The 22,114-nt window shown below is 37.0% G+C and overlaps 1 protein-coding gene across 1 annotated transcript in view; it reads right to left on the bottom strand.

The window, feature by feature from the left end:
• Positions 1 to 5,718: 5,718 nt before the first annotated feature.
• The window catches only part of LOC107084988 (alpha-1,6-mannosylglycoprotein 6-beta-N-acetylglucosaminyltransferase B-like), a 24,191-nt gene continuing 7,795 nt past the window's right edge, over positions 5,719 to 22,114 (bottom strand). Inside the window, exons 6-18 of the mRNA XM_015375077.1 lie at positions 20,249 to 20,313; positions 18,759 to 18,932; positions 18,498 to 18,665; positions 16,621 to 16,790; positions 15,885 to 16,016; positions 15,617 to 15,750; positions 12,576 to 12,718; positions 11,680 to 11,835; positions 11,406 to 11,552; positions 11,200 to 11,316; positions 9,172 to 9,246; positions 7,787 to 7,947; positions 5,719 to 6,090 (exon numbers count right to left, since the gene is read on the bottom strand). Coding sequence (XP_015230563.1) covers positions 5,925 to 6,090; positions 7,787 to 7,947; positions 9,172 to 9,246; positions 11,200 to 11,316; positions 11,406 to 11,552; positions 11,680 to 11,835; positions 12,576 to 12,718; positions 15,617 to 15,750; positions 15,885 to 16,016; positions 16,621 to 16,790; positions 18,498 to 18,665; positions 18,759 to 18,932; positions 20,249 to 20,313 — 1,808 coding nt within the window. The 3' untranslated portion in view covers positions 5,719 to 5,924. The remainder of the gene's footprint in view (positions 6,091 to 7,786; positions 7,948 to 9,171; positions 9,247 to 11,199; positions 11,317 to 11,405; positions 11,553 to 11,679; positions 11,836 to 12,575; positions 12,719 to 15,616; positions 15,751 to 15,884; positions 16,017 to 16,620; positions 16,791 to 18,497; positions 18,666 to 18,758; positions 18,933 to 20,248; positions 20,314 to 22,114) is intronic.

Genomic DNA, 22,114 nt, shown 5'->3' with positions numbered 1-22,114 from the left:
AATGTCAGCAGACAGCAAGAAGCCTCCCAGATCTCCAGATGCATTTGAGATATCAAAAAAGTACTCCAGAGTGTTGTTCTGCATGGGGGTGAGTAGAAAATGAAGGCTAATCATGTTTTGGGTGTACTATTCCTTTAAATTTGACTGCTGCCTCTAAAGGTTTCTATTTTCACTAGGAAACCGTGTTTAGGCTGTAGGGTGCATAAAACATTTTTTCCATTCTGTATTAGATCCACCCCCCCACCCCCCATTTATTATCCTTACTAAAGAAAATTATACCCACAGCATGATGCTGCCACAAGCATGTATTACGGTGGGAGTTTGGTTAAGATGCAGAGTTAGTTTACATAACATTAAGCATGTAGGAGAAAAAGAAATGTTGGTTGTATTTGACCAGAGCGCCATCTCCCATGTGATTGCGCTTTTTCCTATATAACTGTTACAAATTGGAAACAGGGCTTTTATGAACACTTCCTTAAATGCCATATTTGTGGCACAAAAGACTAAAAAACATCCTTTTAACAGTTTCTCCCACTGGACCTGTACTGTAGATCTCTGCAGCTCCTCCAGACTTAAAATGATCCTCTTTATTCAAGTTAGGAGACTTGACCAAAGCGCTTTACACTACATTCATTCACCCATTCCCACACACACTGATGGTGGCAAGCTACATTGTAGCCACAGCTGCCCTGGGACCACCATCAGTAGACAATGCAGGTGAAGTGTCTTGCCCAAGGACACAACGACACTGAAAGTCGGAGTCTGGGCTTGAACCGTCAATCCTTCGATTTCAGGGCAAACTCCTACATCCAACGCCACTGTCGCCCCTTCCTCTTAGCTAATTCTCTAAACAATGTTCTCCAGATATGATCCAGATGCCTCCCTTTTGAGGTGTTCTTATCTAACTGAAAGAAGACCCCAAGGAAGACCTAGAAATCTCTGGAGGAACTAAATTACTCATCCCTTTTGGCTTTAAATGATCCTCCTCAATGACTTGAAGAGCATGGTGGACGGTCAGCTGATCTCGGAGAAGCGGAAGATATTTGTAGCACTCTCAGAACACAAATGCTCTGCTCCTAACACTTCACCACAACACCTTTTAGAACAAGAGCGGAAAAAATGAAATAAAGGTACTATTACTGCTTATCAGTAAAAATAATAAATGTCTGTAATGGTGACTAACTGGGCCTGAGAAACACCGTGAATCACGATGTACCAGTGATTTATAGTGCTCTCTAATCCTGGCATTGTACAGCAATTAAATCCCTTTTTTGGGTTTATTTCCTACATTTTTCTCTGATCATTGTTGAGACGAAAACATCCATGTCTTATGTCTGTAATATCTTCTGTTATATATTCAAATTGATGTTGACACCTCAAATTCTAAGTTCACTTTGGACTAAACTTGATCTTAGTGCCTACAAACTAAAGTTAGGAAAGAGAAACTCAAAGTTGTTTGAGTGAAGGCAATTATCTTGATTCATAGCATTTCTATGAATAATATTTCTCTTAGAGAAAAATCCAGGTGTCACAAAAGTTGAAAGTTTGATATTTTGCTCAGCTGCTTTTTTTTCATGATTTCTTATTTTTCTTGGCAGGAAATGTCTAACAGGCACCACATTCCCAAATTAGAAGGTATACTGTTGAAGAAAATGGAAGTTTGTGACCAAAAGAGTTCCTGTAAAATTAAAAAGTGCTCAGACAAACATAATTGAAGCTCTGCTGGAGCGTGAGCTCACCATGATGTCTGGCTGACCCTGACAAAGGTTTGTGTTTCCTTTCCTGGATTCTCTGGGGGTTCATATTTTTTCACTTCCATTAATCATCCTGTATTTTCTAACCATTTAATCCTTGTTTCGGTGTGCAGAGGTGCTATGCAGCTGCTGCATTCATGGACACCATCCAGTAGGTGGTCAGGCACTTGCATGAGCGCACATATAAACTAAATATCTCCTTTGTCAGAACTTTTCATAATAAAAAGGCAGTTTATGGATGGCTGTGTCAGATAGAGGTCCGTACACAGCCTAAACTGAAACATTTAAACAATAACTGGACGGTTGCATAAATATTACTCTGAACAGTCAGACTCCTGGATGAAATGCCCCTTAGAAACAGTTTCAACATCCTCTCACTCTGTAACATGAATATCAGGATAAAAAAAGTGTTTAAGAAATGTTGAAAGCATTAAGAGGTGATTGTTAAGTGTGGTTAACAATCGACAGAAATCCTGTTTTTACTATCTTTACTGCTTCAGCTTTTACGGTGGTAATTCATCGGCTGTTTGTTGCTATGTATGAAGAGTGATCAGATGCATTTCAATCCGAAAAACTCACACGAAGACAAAAGACAATTAGGAGAAATTTACCGGTATTGATACAATTACTTAGTTTTTCGGGCTTAGACCTCGGCAGGAAACATAGTGCTTAATTTTGATAGATATGCATGAACAGAAGCAAAGAATAGGGCTGTTTCCCCCCCAGGCCTGAAGCTGGTGGTGGAACGGAGATAGATGATGTTGGTCAGTCTGTAGACTGCTGGTTAGTGATACGGTATGCTGAGCTTTATGGGGAGATCCAATGGACTGCGTGAGCTGATTCTAGAGCTTCACTCAGGGAACTGGAAGATGGAAGTTCAGTTGGATAACACAGGTTGAGAGAACCTGTCCATGATGAGCAAGCATGAAGCGACAGTGGAGAAGAAAAACTCCCCGTTGGGAAGAAACCTCTGATAGAACCAGGCTCAACATGGCGGTCTTCTGCCGGACCGGTTAACATGAGACACGGAACGCAGTAAGAGTTCGGGACGAATGACAATCTGATGAAGCTTTAGCTACGATGGTGGAGGAGAGGCTGGAGGTGGTTTGAAACAGTGTCATCTGAATAAAGTCACAGCGCATCCACCGCCCGCGCACAGGAGCACACAAGTGGATCGGAGGCCTTTTAAGATGAACTTTGGATGCTGATTGGCTTTCGTAGAGGTGTGGTTCGAAGCTGATTGGCTGTGTCGCAGGTGGATGTAGGAGAGCAATGAGTTTCCTCTGTTGAACTTCAGCCTAGGCTCCATTTAGCTGCAAAGTTATTTAAATGGATAAAAAGAAAACAATACAAAAAACTCCTCTTACTTCAGCACTCTTCTGGTTAAGTCAGAGGACAATGTCAATAAGAACATCAGCTGATGTTGCTCTAATTTTATATTGAGTAAAAGAGCAGAATGTTAGCTTTTCTTTTGTCAACCACATTTACCTCAATGGTTTGTCTGACGTCGTCAAGGACCTCAGAGTTAATTATTCAGCTACTGTTAAGTCAACAATCTGTTGAATCATTAAGAACATCAAGAAGAACAGATAAATTCCTGAGAAGAAAGAAATTTGACCAAAAAAAATCATTAATTGCAAAGAATTCAATTAATGCACCAGATTATACCTGCACCAGTGATAATCTGGTAGGTTTTAATGGAGGGAGGTTTAAATGTCTTTGGGAGGGTCATTGAAGAAGAGAAAAGTTAATTGAAAAATACAATATGAAGATCAAAAGTCCAGGTTAGCAAGTTTTTACTTGCTAACCTGGAATTATTGCAAAGTTATTAGACATGAAAAAAATAACAAAATATGAAACTAGAGTTGAAATTGTCCTACAACATAAAAGTATGGATAGGTATTTGTGAATATTTATAGAAAAGGTGCTGAAAAAAGTATTCCCTCCCAAAAAAACATAAAATGTCTTAAAAATAATTCTGGCTATCAAATAAAAAACAGTTCAATGTTACTTTTTTCCCGATAAAAATTTTTTTTTGTCACACTAGTTGTACTTACAATACCGTTAAGATTGAATTTGCATTGGTTTAAGTCCATTTTGAGTCTGCCTTAAACATGCTTTACTCTGGGGGTGCCTTAAGGCACACTGTCAAAGTAGGTATTCACTAACAATGTCCTGTGAACAAGCTTTAAAACATCTTCCAATATCAGCTGTACCCGACAAACCTGGATAAATGTGGTTTTACTATTGGTTTTGACTATTTAATGTAAAAGCCTGTTACTTCCACCCATGTTCAGATCTCAAGAGGTCTTTTGGAAGAGAGGCAAAAAAGCTATAAGAAACAAGAAAGTTGTCCAGGTATGTCCTAGAAAGGTACTTATGAATTTTATAGCCAGAGGACTGAGAATTTAAATAATAAAAGGTTTTGACATAATTTTTTACCAAAACAAATTCTTTAATATTTTCTTATTTTAAATAATTATTGAGGATTGCACCCACAAATGCAATACTGATTAAAATTTGTATTTTATTTTTTTTTTAAGAATGAAAACACTATAACCTTTTGGTCCACATGTAGGTTGGTCTGTTTTCAAACCCTCAGCTTGAATCTCTTTTCCATCACACCCCTGGGAAGTATCTTATAGCCCTTAGGCGGTACAAAACATTAGACTAATAGTAACATATGTGATTCATTTGGAAATACCACCATTTTTCCAAAATTTGCTTAAGAGGTATCACATAGAGACAAATGTGGCCTTTTTCCTCCTCTACCATCATCTCTGGTGCTTCAGACATTTAGCCAAAGCCCTATGTTGTCACAATCAAATAAGATTAGCTCATTCCCCTAAGGTTATTCCGTGTTTTTACCCATTCACTCAGCCACTCAATGCTTAAGTGACACTGAGAAGCTTGATTCCTAAGTAACATTTTGGCTGCATGAGGCAAAACGACAGAGTAGATGTCTCCTTTATCGCCCGTTAGCTTTTCTCTGAGTTTCATTCCCAGGGAAAATCCTACCATCCACAACTATTTAAGCAGCTTTTGGCCTTTCTTGGACTTATCAATGCAAACAGCTGTGTGCTGTAGCCCAGCAGTCCATCGGCGACACCACTGACTCAGGGCTGGAGTTTGACCTTTGGGTGTTCTTTGTTTCTTTTTCAGATGTTATTGAAACAATTTTTGATGAGACAACCCATGTGTAACTAAGGAAACTCTCACTTGAAGAAAAAAAAAAACTTTCTTGTATAATTTAAATAAAGGTTATATGTTTCCACTTATCAGCCAAAGGAAGGCCCTGAGGAGGCAGAGGGCTGCAGGATATAATCAAGAATAATACTCAAGAAAACAGAGGGATTGTGTGCAAAATAAGTCATTTGTTATGCTCCAAATTATTTTTAAGGTGTAATTTCCAGTCAGATAACTCAAGAAAGCACAATTTGTGCTGTCACCTCTGACTTCTAAATGGGTGCTGGAAAGACACACAAGCAGCCTTCCTGCCTTCTTTGCAGGGGACTTGGATTCAAACACACCTTAGGGGTTTAAGCAGTCAAACATGGTAGGGAACCAATGGCTTTCATGACAATATAATCACTGTCACATGGCAACATCCTCTGAAATATATCGAAAGGTTATCCACGATTCATTCAGATAATAAGCCTCATCATTTAGGCTGTCACCCTCTTTCCTTTCAGGCTGGTTTAATCTCCACAGCAGTAAGTCATCTGGAAACTACATGAGCAACAACCCAGGACTAGAGAGGTCTCGGACAGAATGTTGCACATGAATAAACAATTTTTTAGCATACTAACACAGCTGTAACAGCAAAAAAGCCTACAAACTTGATCAACTGACTTATTGCATTTTTTTAAATACCTTCAAATAATTCCTTGATCCTAAAAAAATAACTAACAGAGCAAGAATATAAGGAAAATGAATGAAGGAAAACATACAGGACCGTAAAACAATGTACATGCATTTAATAAAAATGTGTGTATGTGTAAGCATAACAAATATCATATCTAGCTTTTGACTTCAGATTATAAACAAAACAAGCAAGATTGGAAACACTATATATAGTCTTGTTAGAGCTTCCATTTTGCTGAAGATTTTAACTTCAAACATTGCATTACAATGATCCTGAGTTCTTCAATATTCCTATTCATAGGTAGTTTAAGCAAGTCTTCTACAAGGACACAATCTGCGTTGTGAAGAGTCAGATCCAGCACAGCTGAACAGAAGGGGCTCCTGCTGCAGGCCACAAAGACGACCCCAAGGGCTATAAGAAGGAAACAAATGATTGGCTTCCTGCATCATGCTGGAGCAGCTCAGTCCAAGCCTGCAAAACAGAATAAAGGTGATAAGTTTAATAGTATTACTGCTCCATCCTGTTTCCTCTTTCCATTGCCCCTTGATGTCATAAGATGGAGTAAAGAAAGCTGTTAAATATCAGTCAACTCCTTAAAGATCAACTTATCTCATAGGGTCCCATGGACAACATTTTTTATTTTTTAATTGTATGGTATCCACTTTTGTAATGCACCTGATCATAAGCAGGACAATAGGCCAACAGTTTTGCTAAAATCCATGAACCCCTTTCTGTAAAATTACTGTATCTGGAACAACTTGGTCAATGTTTCCCTTTTTTCAAGTTCAACGTAAACGTTTTATAAATTATGCATGAAATCCTAACTTGTGGACTTTAACATTCTGATAAATTATTGAAAACTTAAAAACAACCTGAACTTAAACCATCTAGGCTCATTTCAAAACAAAGTCTATCCTTCCACCAACACACAGAGAGAAGGACAGTAAAGGAGATAAACAAATCTTCTAATCTCACTTTATCAGACAGCAGCACCAAATTAATCAGAAATAGATTATCATACTACAGTAAGAAAGACATTCAACAGGGTTGTTATGTCTTTAGCAAGAGGGTGAGTCAGTGTGTAGGGTGATGGAGTTACAAGAAATAAATTAATAGATACTAACTCTCTGTTTCAGGTTTTGGGAGTCATTCTACTTTAAATAATTTCCAGGAATCAGAAGTGCTTTAGAATTAGACTGAAAAGAGACAAAGAGTTGTAAAAGTCTGGAAATGTTACAGTGAAAGCAAAAGAAAATACACTGAACAATAGTTTTGGTCCTGAAGAAAAGTACTTAGAAAAGCAATATGGTTCTAATCACCCAATTTGAGTTTAAAACTCACTTGTAACCCAAACCTCAAGATCAATTGATAATATAGAAAATATACATTCTCAGCATTGAGTACTTTTTATGTATTACATCTCACATTCTTTTTTTGAAGATCTAGACAGTTTTGATGTTCTAAGATAATCTATATCCTCCATGCAGTTACTAAGATGTGATGCAAGTGTAAGAATTTGTGGTTTTGGAGCTGGAAAGAATAGCAGACAGGATCTCAGAAAAGGCATGATGGACTAAATGACATAAAAATGGAAAGAATAAAACCAGCAGCATTGCAAAAAAAACAGAAAATGCAGCTTAGATGGAAGAATGGGGAGAAATGTGGGGAATAAGGGACATGGTAATGAGAGGATCCAGGGGAGAGAGAAATGCCAACAGTGAACTTGAATACAGAGGGTAGTGTGGATGAAGACTCTGGGAGCTGATAAGTTTATCTTAAGATGATGAGGAGCAACCAAGGCTGAAGGTGTGCCACGAGACTAAGAACAGGTGCTGAACTAAGAATAAGGAAGCAAACAAATGGGAGGCAAATACGAATCCAAGGGGATAAAGCTAGAATACAGAGAGAACCAAACACTGGAATAAACTAAGAAACAAAACAAAAATGAATAAACCATTATGGAAACACCTTAGAGACAATAATAATCATATTATCATAGGTATAATATGGCAGGATATGGCAAGACCTTTTAGGACACAGAGATACAGTGGAAACAAAGACAAGTAAAACCTAAACCTAACACCAAAGGTTCATGACATCAAGTTTAAACTGTTTTACTTTGTATTTATTTCTAAGTAAAGCATAAACCTACGGTGAACCTTCTCACCTGGTAAATATGTCAGGGGTGTTGAGGTGGTGAAAGAGAGCAGGTTCACACATGAGCGAGGAGTGCTGACACACATCCACACAGGCCTCACCCAATGGACCCAGGTGAACCTTTAGAACACCTTCTGGAGGCCGCATGGTGACAGATTTACCACAGAAGTCCTTCAATGAATTATAGACAGAAAAAGGGAAAACTTTATCAAGTCATCAGAATTTCAAATTAAAACAATTACATTTTTGTCCTCTATTGCAAAATCAAATATTTTGCAATTAAAATAAGAATGCTGGAAATATTTATTAATAAGAACGTTTAATTTAACAAAAATTGTTAAAAGGCCTATATCATGCAAAATCAACCTTTTTAAGTTTTAACTATGTTATAATGCTATCCCTTCAACAAAGTAATCCCCAACACTATAGTATTTTACTTGATTAATGTATGTCTGGGTGATCCTCGTGATTTCTGCTGTCTGAGTAGCAACCCCTTCCTGCCCTGAATAATTAGTGGCCATCACCGTTTGATGTAGAGCTGTTGTTATATAGGCTTTACAAGAAGCACCTTCCTTAACTGCACCAACCCTATCCAGTAAACAACATGCCCATTTCCTTTATCAGCGACAGGAGATGCGATGCAGAGCATAATTATTTAAGACTACAGTAAGTGGCAACTTATGCACCTAATCTACACAATGAAAGCAACTTTTCTTTTTTTAGATGTAGATAACGACTAAGTAGTGAAAATGAGTTTTCAGCTGCAAAAGGTCTAAGAATTTGTTAAGCCATGCTACAGAGGAGACATATTGCCTGAAGTTGTCAAATTGTATTTTTTTCACTGCTGGCTGCTTGGTGAAACTCGGCCTGTACTACAATGGATTGTCAGGGTAAGTAATTCTTAAAACTGCCATTATTCCAACAATAAACTAGCCAATGAAGAAGCTAGAGCAATGATTAAATCAAACTGCTTGCTAAACTGAAACAGCTTTGTTGCGTTAGCCTATTATAAATCTGCAGTAGTATGTTTTTCAACTTGTTATAATGCAGTTTAAGATGACATTAAGAAATGGGCAACAACCATAACAATGGAGCTGCACTAAAGGAAGCGTCCTTCTTCCAGGCTACAAAATTAGCACCAAAGACAACTAATATTTTCTAACAAATATATAACAAATATTCATTGTGCCAAAAGATAATATTGTCCTCATATAAATGCCTAAAGTTGACTTTTGAAGATTTGAAAAAGCATGGTATAAAACCTTTAATGTGATTTCAGAGGTAATGCATTTTACATTTTTACAGTAACAAGTTACATTTCCCATGTCTATGACTAAATCTTGGTTTGGTTTTGGGGGAACCCAATACCAGAGCAGCTTGGTCTGCTTTTTCTACCTGTTGACTGATATAGCGGTGTACTCGCTCCAACATTCCCAAACAAGTGAACTCTGGAGGAGTGAAAGGTTTCACCTGGGAAATAAAAAACATTGATAAACACACATTTATATGCTACTGTTACTGGAATTCATGACAGGAAAGGGTACAGGTGAAGGAACAGGGAAAGACATCATTGGCAGAACCTTTGCATGCTTAATTTATGCAACAAGGGTATTTCATGTTAACCTGACATAAGCCAAATCTATTCTGGGTAGTTTAATTTGAACTGTACAGTCTGGAAAGCCTCATGTAGGAAGTGTTAACAAAAGAAAGTGTAATTCTTTGAGATGATCGGGTAATTGCCACCCATGTCGAGTTTTTAGCCAATCGCAGCAGCTGTAGCAGCTGTACTCTGTTACATTCTTGATTTGTTTCACAACCAGTGGAGTTAACTATCCGGTTGGGTGGAAGGTGCAAAAAAAATCTTCCCATCCACAAAGGCAAAAATTCCTTTTTGTTTGCTCATTTTCAAAAAGAAATAGAGGCTATTCCACTTAAAACCACTGCAGCTTTGTTTGTTTTGCTTCACCATTCCGCCTCTGGGTGACGCATCGAAGTCAAACACGTCACTGCATTTAATTGGTCCAAAAATGTCTGTATTGAAGCTAAAGCATCTGTTGGCTTCTTGCAAGATGTATTTCTAAGAGTTTGTGAATCTACGGACAATTTGCTCTGCCTGCAAGGTTAATTCAATGTATCTGTGAATATTGTTGAACAAGCTGGAAACACTTTACCACTGAAAAACTTTTATTGTGATAGTCATTGTTTACTGGAATCAAATTAGCTTCTCTTGCATTATTAATAGTTAAAATAAATAATCTTCTTAAAAATCACAATTATGAAAATGGTACAATATGCCACATTCCTTGATTAAAAGGTTTAGCTTTAGGAAAAACCATCCAATGTGTGTATCCTGTAATATAAATTTTCTGCGAGTTAGTAAGTGGCCGCAGGGGATATGTTGGCATGCAGGAGGCTTTGACCAAGCATCAGTATTTGAAGAGTTGGGAGTGAGAATGTGTTAACCTCTGACAACGATGTTTCATTCAGGGAATCAGACGTTTGCTCTTAATTCTCACCTAAAAAAATGCTGTTTTAATATCTGATGAAGTCGATCTACAGTTACAGTTTCATATGAAGTGAAAGCGGAAGACTGCTGGTTCTTCCGCTGGTTCCTCATCTTACTTTTTCTCACCCTGGCTCCTTGATGGTTCCCCCCTGATGTCTCCATGGTTCTGGTTTGTGTTTGATTTTATGTTGGATTTTTGAATGCCTGTTTTGTTTAACATTTTTAAGTTGGATTTTTGGATTCCTGTTTTTGCTGCCTGATCTTTCATTAAACCTTTAAGAACTCACCCCTGCCTGTCAGCCTCTGCATTTGGGTCCTCATAAAAACCTCCAAACAAATCGTGACATATTCACCAATGTGTGTTTACGAGTAGCATTAATATAGAGAAAAAAATGACATATAGCTCTCTAAGCTTTCCGGTTTCATGTTGTAACCATATACAGTACTGATAGATTAGGAGCTTTTCTGCACTGTGGTTTTCACTTTCTACAGGAAGCAGACAGCAGGCAAACAAGAGTGCATATGGATCTGGATTTGAAAGTAAAAAGATGAGCAGAAGAAATAAGGTTAATGTATATTTTATGTCTAACTTTTTGCTTTTATTCTAAATTACTATAATAACCTTTAGGTCCATGTTTGAGTAAAACGTTCGGTAGGTTTAAGCAAGTAAATTGAAAATGACAACAGTTATAGTGAGAACTACACTTTCAAAAAGCAACAAAGATAATAGGAGGGAATTAAATTGAATTGAAATACCACTGAATTAAATTATTAATATGGTTACTGCTATATGATATAATTATCTACGATTTTTTTTTAAACCCTTAAAAGTGATGAACCTTTTTACACATTTCAACTATGAACACTCAGTAACAACAATCCTGTTGGTTAATTAATTATTGATTCATTTAATGTACCTCAGTCTGTAGAATCTGCTTGACCGCTTCCCTAATCTCCGTCCTGTTGGTCATGTCCACAGTCCACACATATGGTTTAGCTATGAATTTCTCAGCATAAGGGTGCTGTGAAGTAATCTGGGATTCGTAGTTTACAGTTTGTACTTATTCACAAATACTATCAACAAATCAAATGCTCTTTTTAATGTACTCATTTTTTTCTGTACCTGTCTGGTAGTGGGCTTCCCTCTGTAGAAGTCATTGTTGTGGGATGAGTGAGGAGGGTCAAACCGTGGCTGAAGAAACACACAGCCCAGAGCTATGGCCTCAATAGGAGCAGGACCCTCATAGGGAAATCCTAGACCTATAAACACCTGTAGGGAACAACAAAAGTTTATGCTTAATGTCACGTTTATATTTATTTTCTTTGGTGATATATATTCACTATAACTTGCAGAGAAGAAAAGTTTATTTTTTTTCTGTTGTAAACGTATATATGACCTTTGTCCTGCGAAGAAGCTGCAGAAACTCTTCCTGGGACAAAAGTCCGTGGTTTTTGACGAAACTGGGTAGCTTAGAGGCGAGTCCAGGAGGCTGGTAGACTGTGCCATGAATTTCCAATTCCTCGCTGATTGTTTCCACATATTCCGATTTATCCTGGTATATACGTACAGTTAAACATACAACTGAAAAACAAATATTTTAAATGTATCATGACATTATTTTTTCGCAGTGTCTGAGAGTAAATCAGGCTAACCTGCCCTGTTTTAGGTCATTTAGAATAAAATAATTTTTAAAAATACAATGAGTTAATAATATTTAACATTTTCAATGTATTATAATTTTCTGAGTCATTTAATGTCATTTTTTTATTAACTCCAAGCCATAGTCATCAAATGTATGATCAAAACTGATAAGTATGGCTATCAGCTGAACCAACAATAAAGATAACCTGAAGGCAGAGATAAAAGTAGCTTGGGTGTCCATTATATTTTAGCAAAACGGAGTCGCTCTGATGCAATTATTTGATTTTAACTGAGCCCCAACCCCCTAAAAGATGCATAAAAAATAAAATTTCTCTTTTTATAACAATCTTAAGTAATATTTTCTTTTTTTATATATATTTGAGGTTTTCATTACCTGTAAACCACAATTATCTAAATCACAAAAAAGGATTGGAAAAGTTTTACCCCTGAGAATAAACAAAAAAAATAGTGATATGTTTCATATATTTTTGTGTAATAATAATAATGTCTAATTTACCTGGAACTGTGTTTCTTATTATTTGAAGTGGACCTTTTCCTAATGGCTGAAAAATGTTTTTGTTTCAACATCACAATCGTTCCTGCATATAACCGAACTGACAACTAAATCCTGAAAAAGTGTTGTTCTCCTACCTGCCACATGTATTCCTGTTTTCCATAGACCACTGCTATCTTCTCTTTCTTGTAGCTCTCTGGCTTGAGCTCATCACCCCTCAACTCCTTCTTTACCGCCTCTTCACTAACAAAGCCAAGGAAGGAATTGTCAGGAGTATGAGCTGAGGATGACAGGAGACAATGAAGCTGGAAACTGGCTAAAAATAAAACATTAACTTTAATCAAGGCTCCACATCAGTTCTAAGAATTTTATTCGGTGATCAAGTTTTTGAGTCAACCCAACTGCTATGGTTCAGATCGGATTGTATTCAACTGCTAGGACAGCTTTAAGTCTTGTTGGGTTACATCTGCACTGGCTTTACCAGAATAATTTAAATAAAAATGATGTTATTATATTTGTGATGCTGTTTACATTTTTTTTATATCAGGCAAAAATGTTTTATTTTAAAATCAGTTGGAAACAATTTTGTAGAGTTAATGATATTTCAGAAGGAAAAGATGAACTCTGGATATAAAAGGAGGCTCAGTGTTTGGATAGGCAACTGCTTTCTGACAGAGCGGGGAAGGCGTTAGGGATGAGTATTTACTTTACAAAGAGTTTGCCAGGAAAGGTAGGAGTAAATTCTGCCAAAATTGTCCTCATCTATCCAACACGAAATTTCCTGCAGGATCTTTTTTAACTCCACTTATCTCCAACACCTGTCAGAGCCCATAATTTCACACACACTCACACTTCTCAGGCTGAGAACTGATAGACAGACATCATCAAACAACATGGGGAAACATCACATTGTATCACGGCTTTTTTTAAGTGCTTGTGTCTTCGTCTGTTTCATTTTGCAAAACCCAATCTCTGCCACATTACTCCCTTTTTGTTTTTGTTCTTATCATCTCTCAGCTTTCTGTTATTTTTCCTTGAACATTCTTAACAAGCTGCTTTACGTCTTCTCACTCAGCAAGAAAAATAAGCTCCAACGTTCCAGCATGACAAATGAAGAGGGGGTTCTCTACTCACAGCTTCCAGCTTGTATCCATCCTCTGACAGGTTGGTAATTATGACCAGTTAAACAGTTGGAATGAGAGTTTGAAACAGAGTTTTCAGCTGTGTGCATAATGGGAATATACATACAAGTAAACCGACTTTTAAAAGTATTCATATCTCTTAAATGTATTTAGTAGCATCATATACCACATTTTCAGTGTTTTATTTTAATTGTAAGCCTATTGCAAGAGAGGGGCATACATTTAAAAATGAAGGAAAACAATGTTTTTCATATTTAAAAAAAAAAAGCAAAAGTTGTCTGTGAGTGTGTATATGACTCCTCCCTTAGTTTCTACATAAAGTTGTCACTTTTTGCTGCACCTACAGTTGCAGGTTTCTATCAGTGTGTTACACTTTTACCAATTTAGCTTTGCAAACTTTCTAAAGATCAGTCAGATTAGATGGAAAGCTTCTCTATGTTATGGTTCTTCCTTTTGGTTTTCTTTGAGTTTTCAGTTATTTATGTATTCAATTTTCTTGGTTATTGGTTTCTTTTCCGTTTTGTGTCATCATAGTTATTTTTCTAGTTATATTTAAGCAGTGTTGTGTTTTTCGAGTTGCTCTCTGTTGCCCTCTTGTGCCAGTCTCCTTTCCCGATCTGCACCTTCTCCCTGTAAGCTTTTTAATCCAGTCTTTGATCTGTTTCCCCTATATAAACCTCGTGTGCAGTTCCTCAGTGCTGGTTTAGCTTCTCATGTTTGTTTTCCCCTGGTGTCTATTGTTTTTTGGTTTTCTTTTATATCGATCTTGGATTTTGCTTCTGTTGCCTTTTGCACCTTCAGCAAAGCTAATCTCCGCCTCCTCATCTCTGCATTTGGGTCCTCAACCAACCTCCACCCTACCTTGACACTCTAGACATCCGTTTGCAATTCCTTGTAAAGATTGCCAACTGGATTTACGTCTGAACCTTTTTGAAATATATGATATTGCATTCCTGGTATTTTTGTTGGTCCATGTTCATTAATCTGTCTTCCTAAAGATTTCATAATGCCCATAAAGATTAATGAAAGAGATGGCTTGAATTTCTTCCATCTCTCTTCTCTTTCCTCCTGAAATCTTGGCACATTCTTTTTCAGTGATATGGGACTTTGGGGTTTAGTTAAATTATTTCAACTTTTGAGACGTATATCAACAGCTGTAAAAACAAACTTGATTAAGCATCAAAATTAATATCCAAAGATAAAAACGGCAAAAAAACATCCAAGGCCACCAATTAAAAAAAGTCAGAGAAAGAAACTTTGACCCAGGAAAAGAGGAACTGGAGATTGTTTTTATAATGTCATCAATAAATGAACAGAATTTGTTTATGACATTGCAGCCAACATGCTGCCATCTTGAGCCATTTAATCTTAGTGAATGGCGATTAGCTGTATTGATAGATTTTACAACCATCAGTCCATCACTGCAGCTCCTACTGTCTTGTTTATGTATTCTAAGCTCTTGACTTTTTCTCTGATTAATGTTCCCCTTGATCTTTTGCCAGTTTATGAGGTGTTTAAAGCTTGGGATATTGTGTTTAATACCTTAACTTCAACCTTCCCCACAATTCTCTTATGACCTGTCTATGTATTCCTTGATCTTCGTGATGCTAATTGTTCTCTAATGTTCCAAACATAAGAGGCCAGAAACAGAACAGCTGCATTCATCACTACCTTCAAAAGGCAGTGCCTTTGAGGGCGGCAGGGCTGTGCACATCCCGCCCCCCCTCCTCTTGGATGAACTGTACCGTAACTCAATATTTGTCCCAATGGAGTGCTTCTCCGGGCGGGTGACAAATAAAGCAGTTGTGTTTTTGAGAATGCACCCAAAACTTTTAAGATGTCTAGTTGTAAAAGTAAATAGATAAAAGCTTTTGAGACCTTGCTTTACATCTTCTTCCTCTTCCTACATTTGAGAACTCTAAACCTTATGAATTACATAAAATTAAGCTGTTGGTAACATGACAAAATATTAAAACATTTAAGTTTTGTCAGACTCTCTGTCCTGCACAGTAGAGCCTCACAGCCACATTACTTACGGAACATGGTCATATACTGCAGAGGTTGAAGACCCCAGCTGCCCCACAAGGTTTTATATCCATGACTCTGTGCATAACTTGCCAAATTAAAGGCTGGTTCTGTGCCGAACGAATCCAGGATCCTGAAACGGCACCTAGGAAAGCATAAAGGCAGTCTTTCACTGTCGATTTTCAAACCATACATTTATAACACCATGAACTAAAACCTAAGTATGATAAATCCACTGCTACTTTAGTGGATAATTATGTTGTTAGAAGATGGTCATACTGGTAATGTTTGAAGGCCAGTCCCATAGCTCTATGTAGGTGGGCAAGCCCATGGTAGTCTGTATAGATGAGGTCAAAGGTGAGAGGTCTCTGGATTGGACAGCTGCCATGACCTGGAGCAGCACCTATCAGTCTGGATGTATCACAGCATAGAAAGAACACCAATAATATGGAGCATTAAGGATAATAAATTACAGGAAATAAAAAAATACATCCAATATGTATAAAACCTATGCAATTCATTTATGCCGTTGGTAAATATCTTCCATTAGGATTCACATTCAGTGAGTTTGACTGAAAAGCAGGCACATTTATCTATTACATGGGGTTAAATGGAGCAAGAATGAGACAGATCATGATCTTGTTGCTCAAATAAAACACACATAAACACTCAAGACAAATATAATCAACCTGAAATATTCAGGACACCATATGCTGAGGTTTTTTTTATTTGTTTAATTTTCTTTTTAATCAGGCCCACCATTCTTATCTTTCAGATCTACAAGTATTTATGGGTCCCTCATTTTAGAAGAAATCAGATGACTCTCTTTGTTTCATTAAAAATATTGAGTGTTAAGGTTTTCTTGAGAAGACAAAAATTAAATATCTTTTTTTATAATTATCTTAAAATAAATAGTAAAAACCAAATGTTCTGAATCCGAAGCATTTTCAGTTTGATATTTTTCCCCTTATAGCAAAATGTTGTTGCATTGTTAATATTTTTGAAGATGTCTGACCGATGTAGCTGATGTTGTGAGGTGCTGAAGGTCAGGTTGTGTCCCAAGATGGTGAGACAGGCGCTGAGGTCAGCCCACTGGACCAGTTCTCCAAGAGGACCCCCTCTATTCACAATTGCTTCAAAACGCTGACCAACACTGCCAGCAAGCGCGCCGAGATAAAGCAGCACCTAGAGTGAAATGGATTAACATTCATATTAAATACACAATGTACTCTTATGTTTTTTATATATATATATATATATTTCTGTGTAGAAGACGCGTTATAATATATAGAAGGCTTTTCTACAGCAACAAAAAAACACAAAGCTATAAACCATTACTGAGGTGTCAGCTGAAGAACACAGAACCAGTTCAGACTATAATCCTGAGTGTAGACAGTGGATGTAGCCTCACATACTGTTCATAAAAAAAAGGGTTGCAAAAAGTGAAAGATTGCCTTTTGTGCTCTCTTAAAGCTATAGCGCAGGATTTTTGCCAACTTTTGAAAAGACTCACCATCTCCACTTTAAACAAAAATGCACATGCACAACCATGTACCCGCTCCGGAGAGGGAACGCCTATTAAACGCGTGTGAGAGCATGCACAAGCCCATTTCTCCTTGTGCATGCTGTTTAAAAGCTGCTCCTTGCATCGCTCATACAAGCCTTGTAATTTTTCCACTATGTCAGACTCACCACCAGTAAGTGAAAATGGGGACGAGCACGTAGGATGAACTTATATAAACATCACCAGAATGATTGACAATTAGGAGGACCACTTATTTTGATGATCCACCCAAAAAAAGAACCTCCTCCACTAGGCTCAGACTGGTAACAATTTTTAGCCCTGGAATTTTTCGAACTAAACAGGCACACTTACTTTACTGGCTTTGGTTATTATAACAGTGACTGCTCTTGCGTAACATCAGCAGGGTTGCCAGATGTCACTGACTCACATTTTCCAGTCCAAAAAATGTTCATAAACTGCCTCGATGTACAAAATCTCTCCCAATTGGAACCAAAGCCGATTGATCTCTTAGGCCATAAATCTAAAGACAAACATTTTTTACCCATAGATGGCCGTCCTAAACTGCCAGATTGGGAAAAATCCCAACTTGACAACAATGCACATAAGACGGGAAATGTTAGCCTTTAGATGCAAAACCCCATCATGCACTGCAACATATTTTTGCAAAATATTCTAACATAAATTTGCCAAATATTAGAGGAACATCGTAGTTTGGTTTAAAGAAAGCATTTTGGTTTTCTTATAATTTAGTTACAGTTTGAAGAAATAGAAAATCACACCATATGACAACTGTCACAAGGATGTGCATGACAAGGAAGGGCTGTATATACTGCATGCATCATTTAAGTAGTTAACCTTGTATTACATCTTGAGCTCCTTAAGTTATTTACAGTCACAGGTAGGTGCTTCGGCCGGAGAGTAGGTGTTGGGGCCGGTAAGATTTAAGGCAGGCCAATCCCTCGCACAGTGAAATTAGGACCGGCCCACTGGGTAAATGCCGATATCACAGATTACCGGTCCGAGTCTGTCCTCCACTATACCTTTAAGAGGGAGTTTTTGCACTAACAATAAGAAAAATGTAATATTGATACCAGCTCACCACCATATTTATTTTTCTCCAAACTACTCATTCTCATTTCATATTTAACCAACATCTCACATGTTAATTTTAAGCTGTAGACATTTGATACCCACTTTGTACCTACCTGTGTCTTGTGATAAATTTGTTTAGACTTTGTTAGTGACTAAATAAACCCAAACTAGAGGTAGAAGAAGAAGAGATTATTTCTTTTTATAATAAAAGTAGCCAATAGACATTTATGGTGCTTTGCAGTATTGATATTTCTAAATAATGAGAAAAGCTGTACCTTCATCTGAGGGGTGCCTGTCATCTTCCCACTCTGCTTCATTCTTTTACCCGCCCATGTCCACCTTTCAGACATCCTCTTCACTCTGGATTGGATAAACGTAACTGCAGGGCTGCTGCTGTTGCTGATCACCTCATACAGTGGGCTCAGAGTATCACGTATGAAAGTCTGCAAATGACCAAACCATGAGAACAAAAAAAACTTTCTCTGTTTCTATAAATATTTTGACTGAAAGAGTTATTCATAATGTTAAGAAGTTACCTTCTTTGCATAAGAAGGGGTTATGGGATGCCATGGCACTGTTGTGTTATTTATTTTAGGTTGGGCTGGACAAAAGTCTTCTATCTGACTAAGATAACCTAATATTGAGCAGGTGGAGCCATCCACGCCATAAAATGCATAACAGGGGTCTGACTGCCACTGTGCACTCAGGAACTGGAGAAAAGACAATGCATTATTTTTACAAGTTAAAATGCAAACAGTATCACTTGCACTTTTATTCATTCCCCATCAAATATGGAGGAGCTGGAGATATGCACAGCTGAGATGGAAGAATCTGCTGACAGAACATAGGAGAGTCATACTAATCACAACGGGCCTCTATACATGAATGAAAAAAAGAAAGCTACTTTAGAAGAAAAAAAAAAACAGATGTCCTGTATGCAATTTACCACAAGCCATGTAAGAAAGACAGAAAGAGCCTTATACCCAGAAGGTTTGCACCTCTTAATATGTGTGCATCAATTTTTAAATCATCTGCAACATAACCACTTTTTGCACAAACTAAAAATCAATTACAGGTGAAATTTAACTCCTCTAATTTGGAATTTTTGAAGATCAGGCCCATATTGTTGAAGAAGATGTTTTCATCAGATGAGAGTAAATTCAAACTTTTGAAATTTGCTTGTAAAATGCAGATTGTTGAAGCAAACGGATACTGTGAACACAAAAGGAACAAATGAAACATGGTGATGGCAGAGTCATGCTGTTGGGATGCATTCAATCAGCAGAGATAGAGAAGATAGAAAGATGGAGACAGAAAAGATATATATCAGCAGAACCAGAACTGCTGGAATCAAAGCATATTTGAGTATTAGAACACACTAGTCAAAGTCCAGATAGGAAACCAAATGTAAACTATGGCATGAAAATGTATATTCACTGATGCTCTCCATCCAACCTGACTGAAATTGAGAAATCTTTTTAAAAGAATCCACACATCAGTGTAATAAATGTAGAATTGGGTGAATGCGGTTCAAGTATAAAGTATCTTGAGGCGTTAATGTGAAAATGGCAATAAAAATTAAGTTCATGTTCTATTTTTCAAAGTACTTGACAGAGTAAATGTAAATACATGCCGCCCAATATTTTTTTAATTAGTAAACAAGATTAAAAACCATTTGCAACTTTCTGTTAAGTTCTAATTAATGCTCTTAGTTGTATCACTATTTCGCATTCAATCCCAATAAAATAAGTTAGTGTTTGTGGTTGTAATGTGACAACATGTGAAAATGTTGGGGAATGGGTACTTCAACCTGGCGCTATAAATGGTAAATAATAAATTGATGGTGGATAATCATCATGGTTATCTGAAAAATCAAAACCATAATCTTATATAAAGCTCATGCTGACTCAATTAGTATATATATAAAACTTTAAGACTGGCAAATACCTTTACTACTACCATACCAGTGCACATGCAGAGCCTTGATGTTTATGCTTCCACATGTTGTACATTTACACCTTCTCACCTCCACCTTCTCTGCACACAGTGGAAACGCTGGATCTGTTGGCACCTCACACTTCTCATTAAGACCTTTGGGGAAGACAGGAACAAAAGACACATTGTGTATTTACTTTAACATGAACAATGGACAATCACTTTGATATACAATGTCTTAAATGAAAAGTGCACAGCCAAAAGCAGCCATTAGCACATTGTGTACTGTAGCACTGCCATGTCTGTGACTGGCATTAAAACGGGGGCAATGTGTTCTCAGAGGCCCCTTCCCGTAAGCCCCCAACCATCTCCAGCCAATGTCAATCAAGTGGAATGAGTAGACCCATGCACACACACACCTGAGCCACCTGCTTCATACCAAACATCCCCATTTATGCTGGTAGCCAAAGCCAAAACATACAATCTTGACTGTGTATAAAAACCTCTTAAAACGGGGGAAAAAACGATAAGAAAACTTTTAGAGGCAGAGCAAAGGTGTGTAGGTCTAAAATTAGGACATGCTTTATTGGTTCCTTACTGCAAAAACAAAACCACGAGTAGACAAGCTGGTGAAAGGACTCCTGGGTAATACAGATGTATTTTATGGGTGTGAGGTAATGTGAGAGGAGGTGGGTAAGGAGCCTGAAGGATCTGGCCATGGAAGTGTGTTGGATCCAGGTGGCATGTATGTACATGTACTCACATAGTAAGACCTGTGATTGCATGTGTGGCCCAAGTTTTATGTATTCCCCTTTAAAAACTAGTCAGGCATGAGTGCATGTCTACACGTCCCCACCACCCACATTTAAACATGTGGCGTGCAAACAAGTGTTTGTGACCCAGAGTCTCACCTGACACCTCTAAAGACGGTACTATATTTAGGTTTAAGGTTTTATTTTACTTATTTGGTGTTACCGTTGGACCTTTTAATCCTCTATCTGAGGACTTTATCTTCAGCCACTGGTGCCTACTGCCCTTTAACCCCTCATTAATACTCTGCATCATCACAGTTTATTAATTTCATTGCTTAGTTAACCTGTCCTGGGGCTACACTGCAAAAACTATCTAGAAATAAGTCAACATTTATTAAATTAAGTGTATCCCCCCTTAATTTGAGGAGGAAAATAAGATTATTTGCCAGTGGAATTACTGTTTTTTGCTCTTAAAATATGATAACTAGATAATATTCAATTGAAATAAGACAATGTAACAGTTTTTCTCTTCTTTTTAAAGGAAATTGTCTTGTTTCATTGGCAAAGGGTTTCACTTACCTCCTCAATTCAAGAATAAAATCACTTATTTTAAGAAAAAATGGCTTATTTAGATTTTAATTTAATATAAACTGTGTTTGGCTTAGAATATCACAATACTTCTGCTGGTGGCAAAAAAAATAAATAAATACAACTTGGTTGCAGCTCAGTTGACACAATTTAGAATTAAAATACTACAATAAACATAGTTTGATTTTAGAAGCAAAAATCTGAAGTTTTTTGACACAGAACCAGAAACTTTAGTTAAACTTTAAATTTCCTAACAAGTCCAGTCTGTTAAAAACCAACTTTAATCTGTATTGTTTGCATTAGTTTTATAGTTTCATGGGTAACAAAATTACAAATAACCCCTAATTTTCTTTTTTTTTTTGTTAAAATACAACTACAACCTATAGTGTATGGTATTTTTGATTCAAGTGTAAATTGTAAAAAAAAAAATAATAAAAAAAAGAGAATACAGCACTTCTAAAAATAAAAATTGTGAAGCTTTTTTTCAGAGATGGGAAGTAACGAAGTACAAATACTTCGTTACTGTACTCAAGTAGATTTTTCTGATATTTTTACTTTACTACTTATTTTTATGGCGACTTTTTACTTCTACTCCTTACATTTTTACACAAATATCT

Source organism: Cyprinodon variegatus, unplaced genomic scaffold, assembly GCF_000732505.1.
Source record: "Cyprinodon variegatus isolate N-32 unplaced genomic scaffold, C_variegatus-1.0 Scaffold113, whole genome shotgun sequence".
NCBI classification, from domain to species: Eukaryota; Metazoa; Chordata; class Actinopteri; order Cyprinodontiformes; family Cyprinodontidae; genus Cyprinodon; species Cyprinodon variegatus.
The sequence above is the reverse complement of the archived record's forward strand: the minus strand, read 5'-3'. Positions and strand labels throughout refer to the sequence as shown.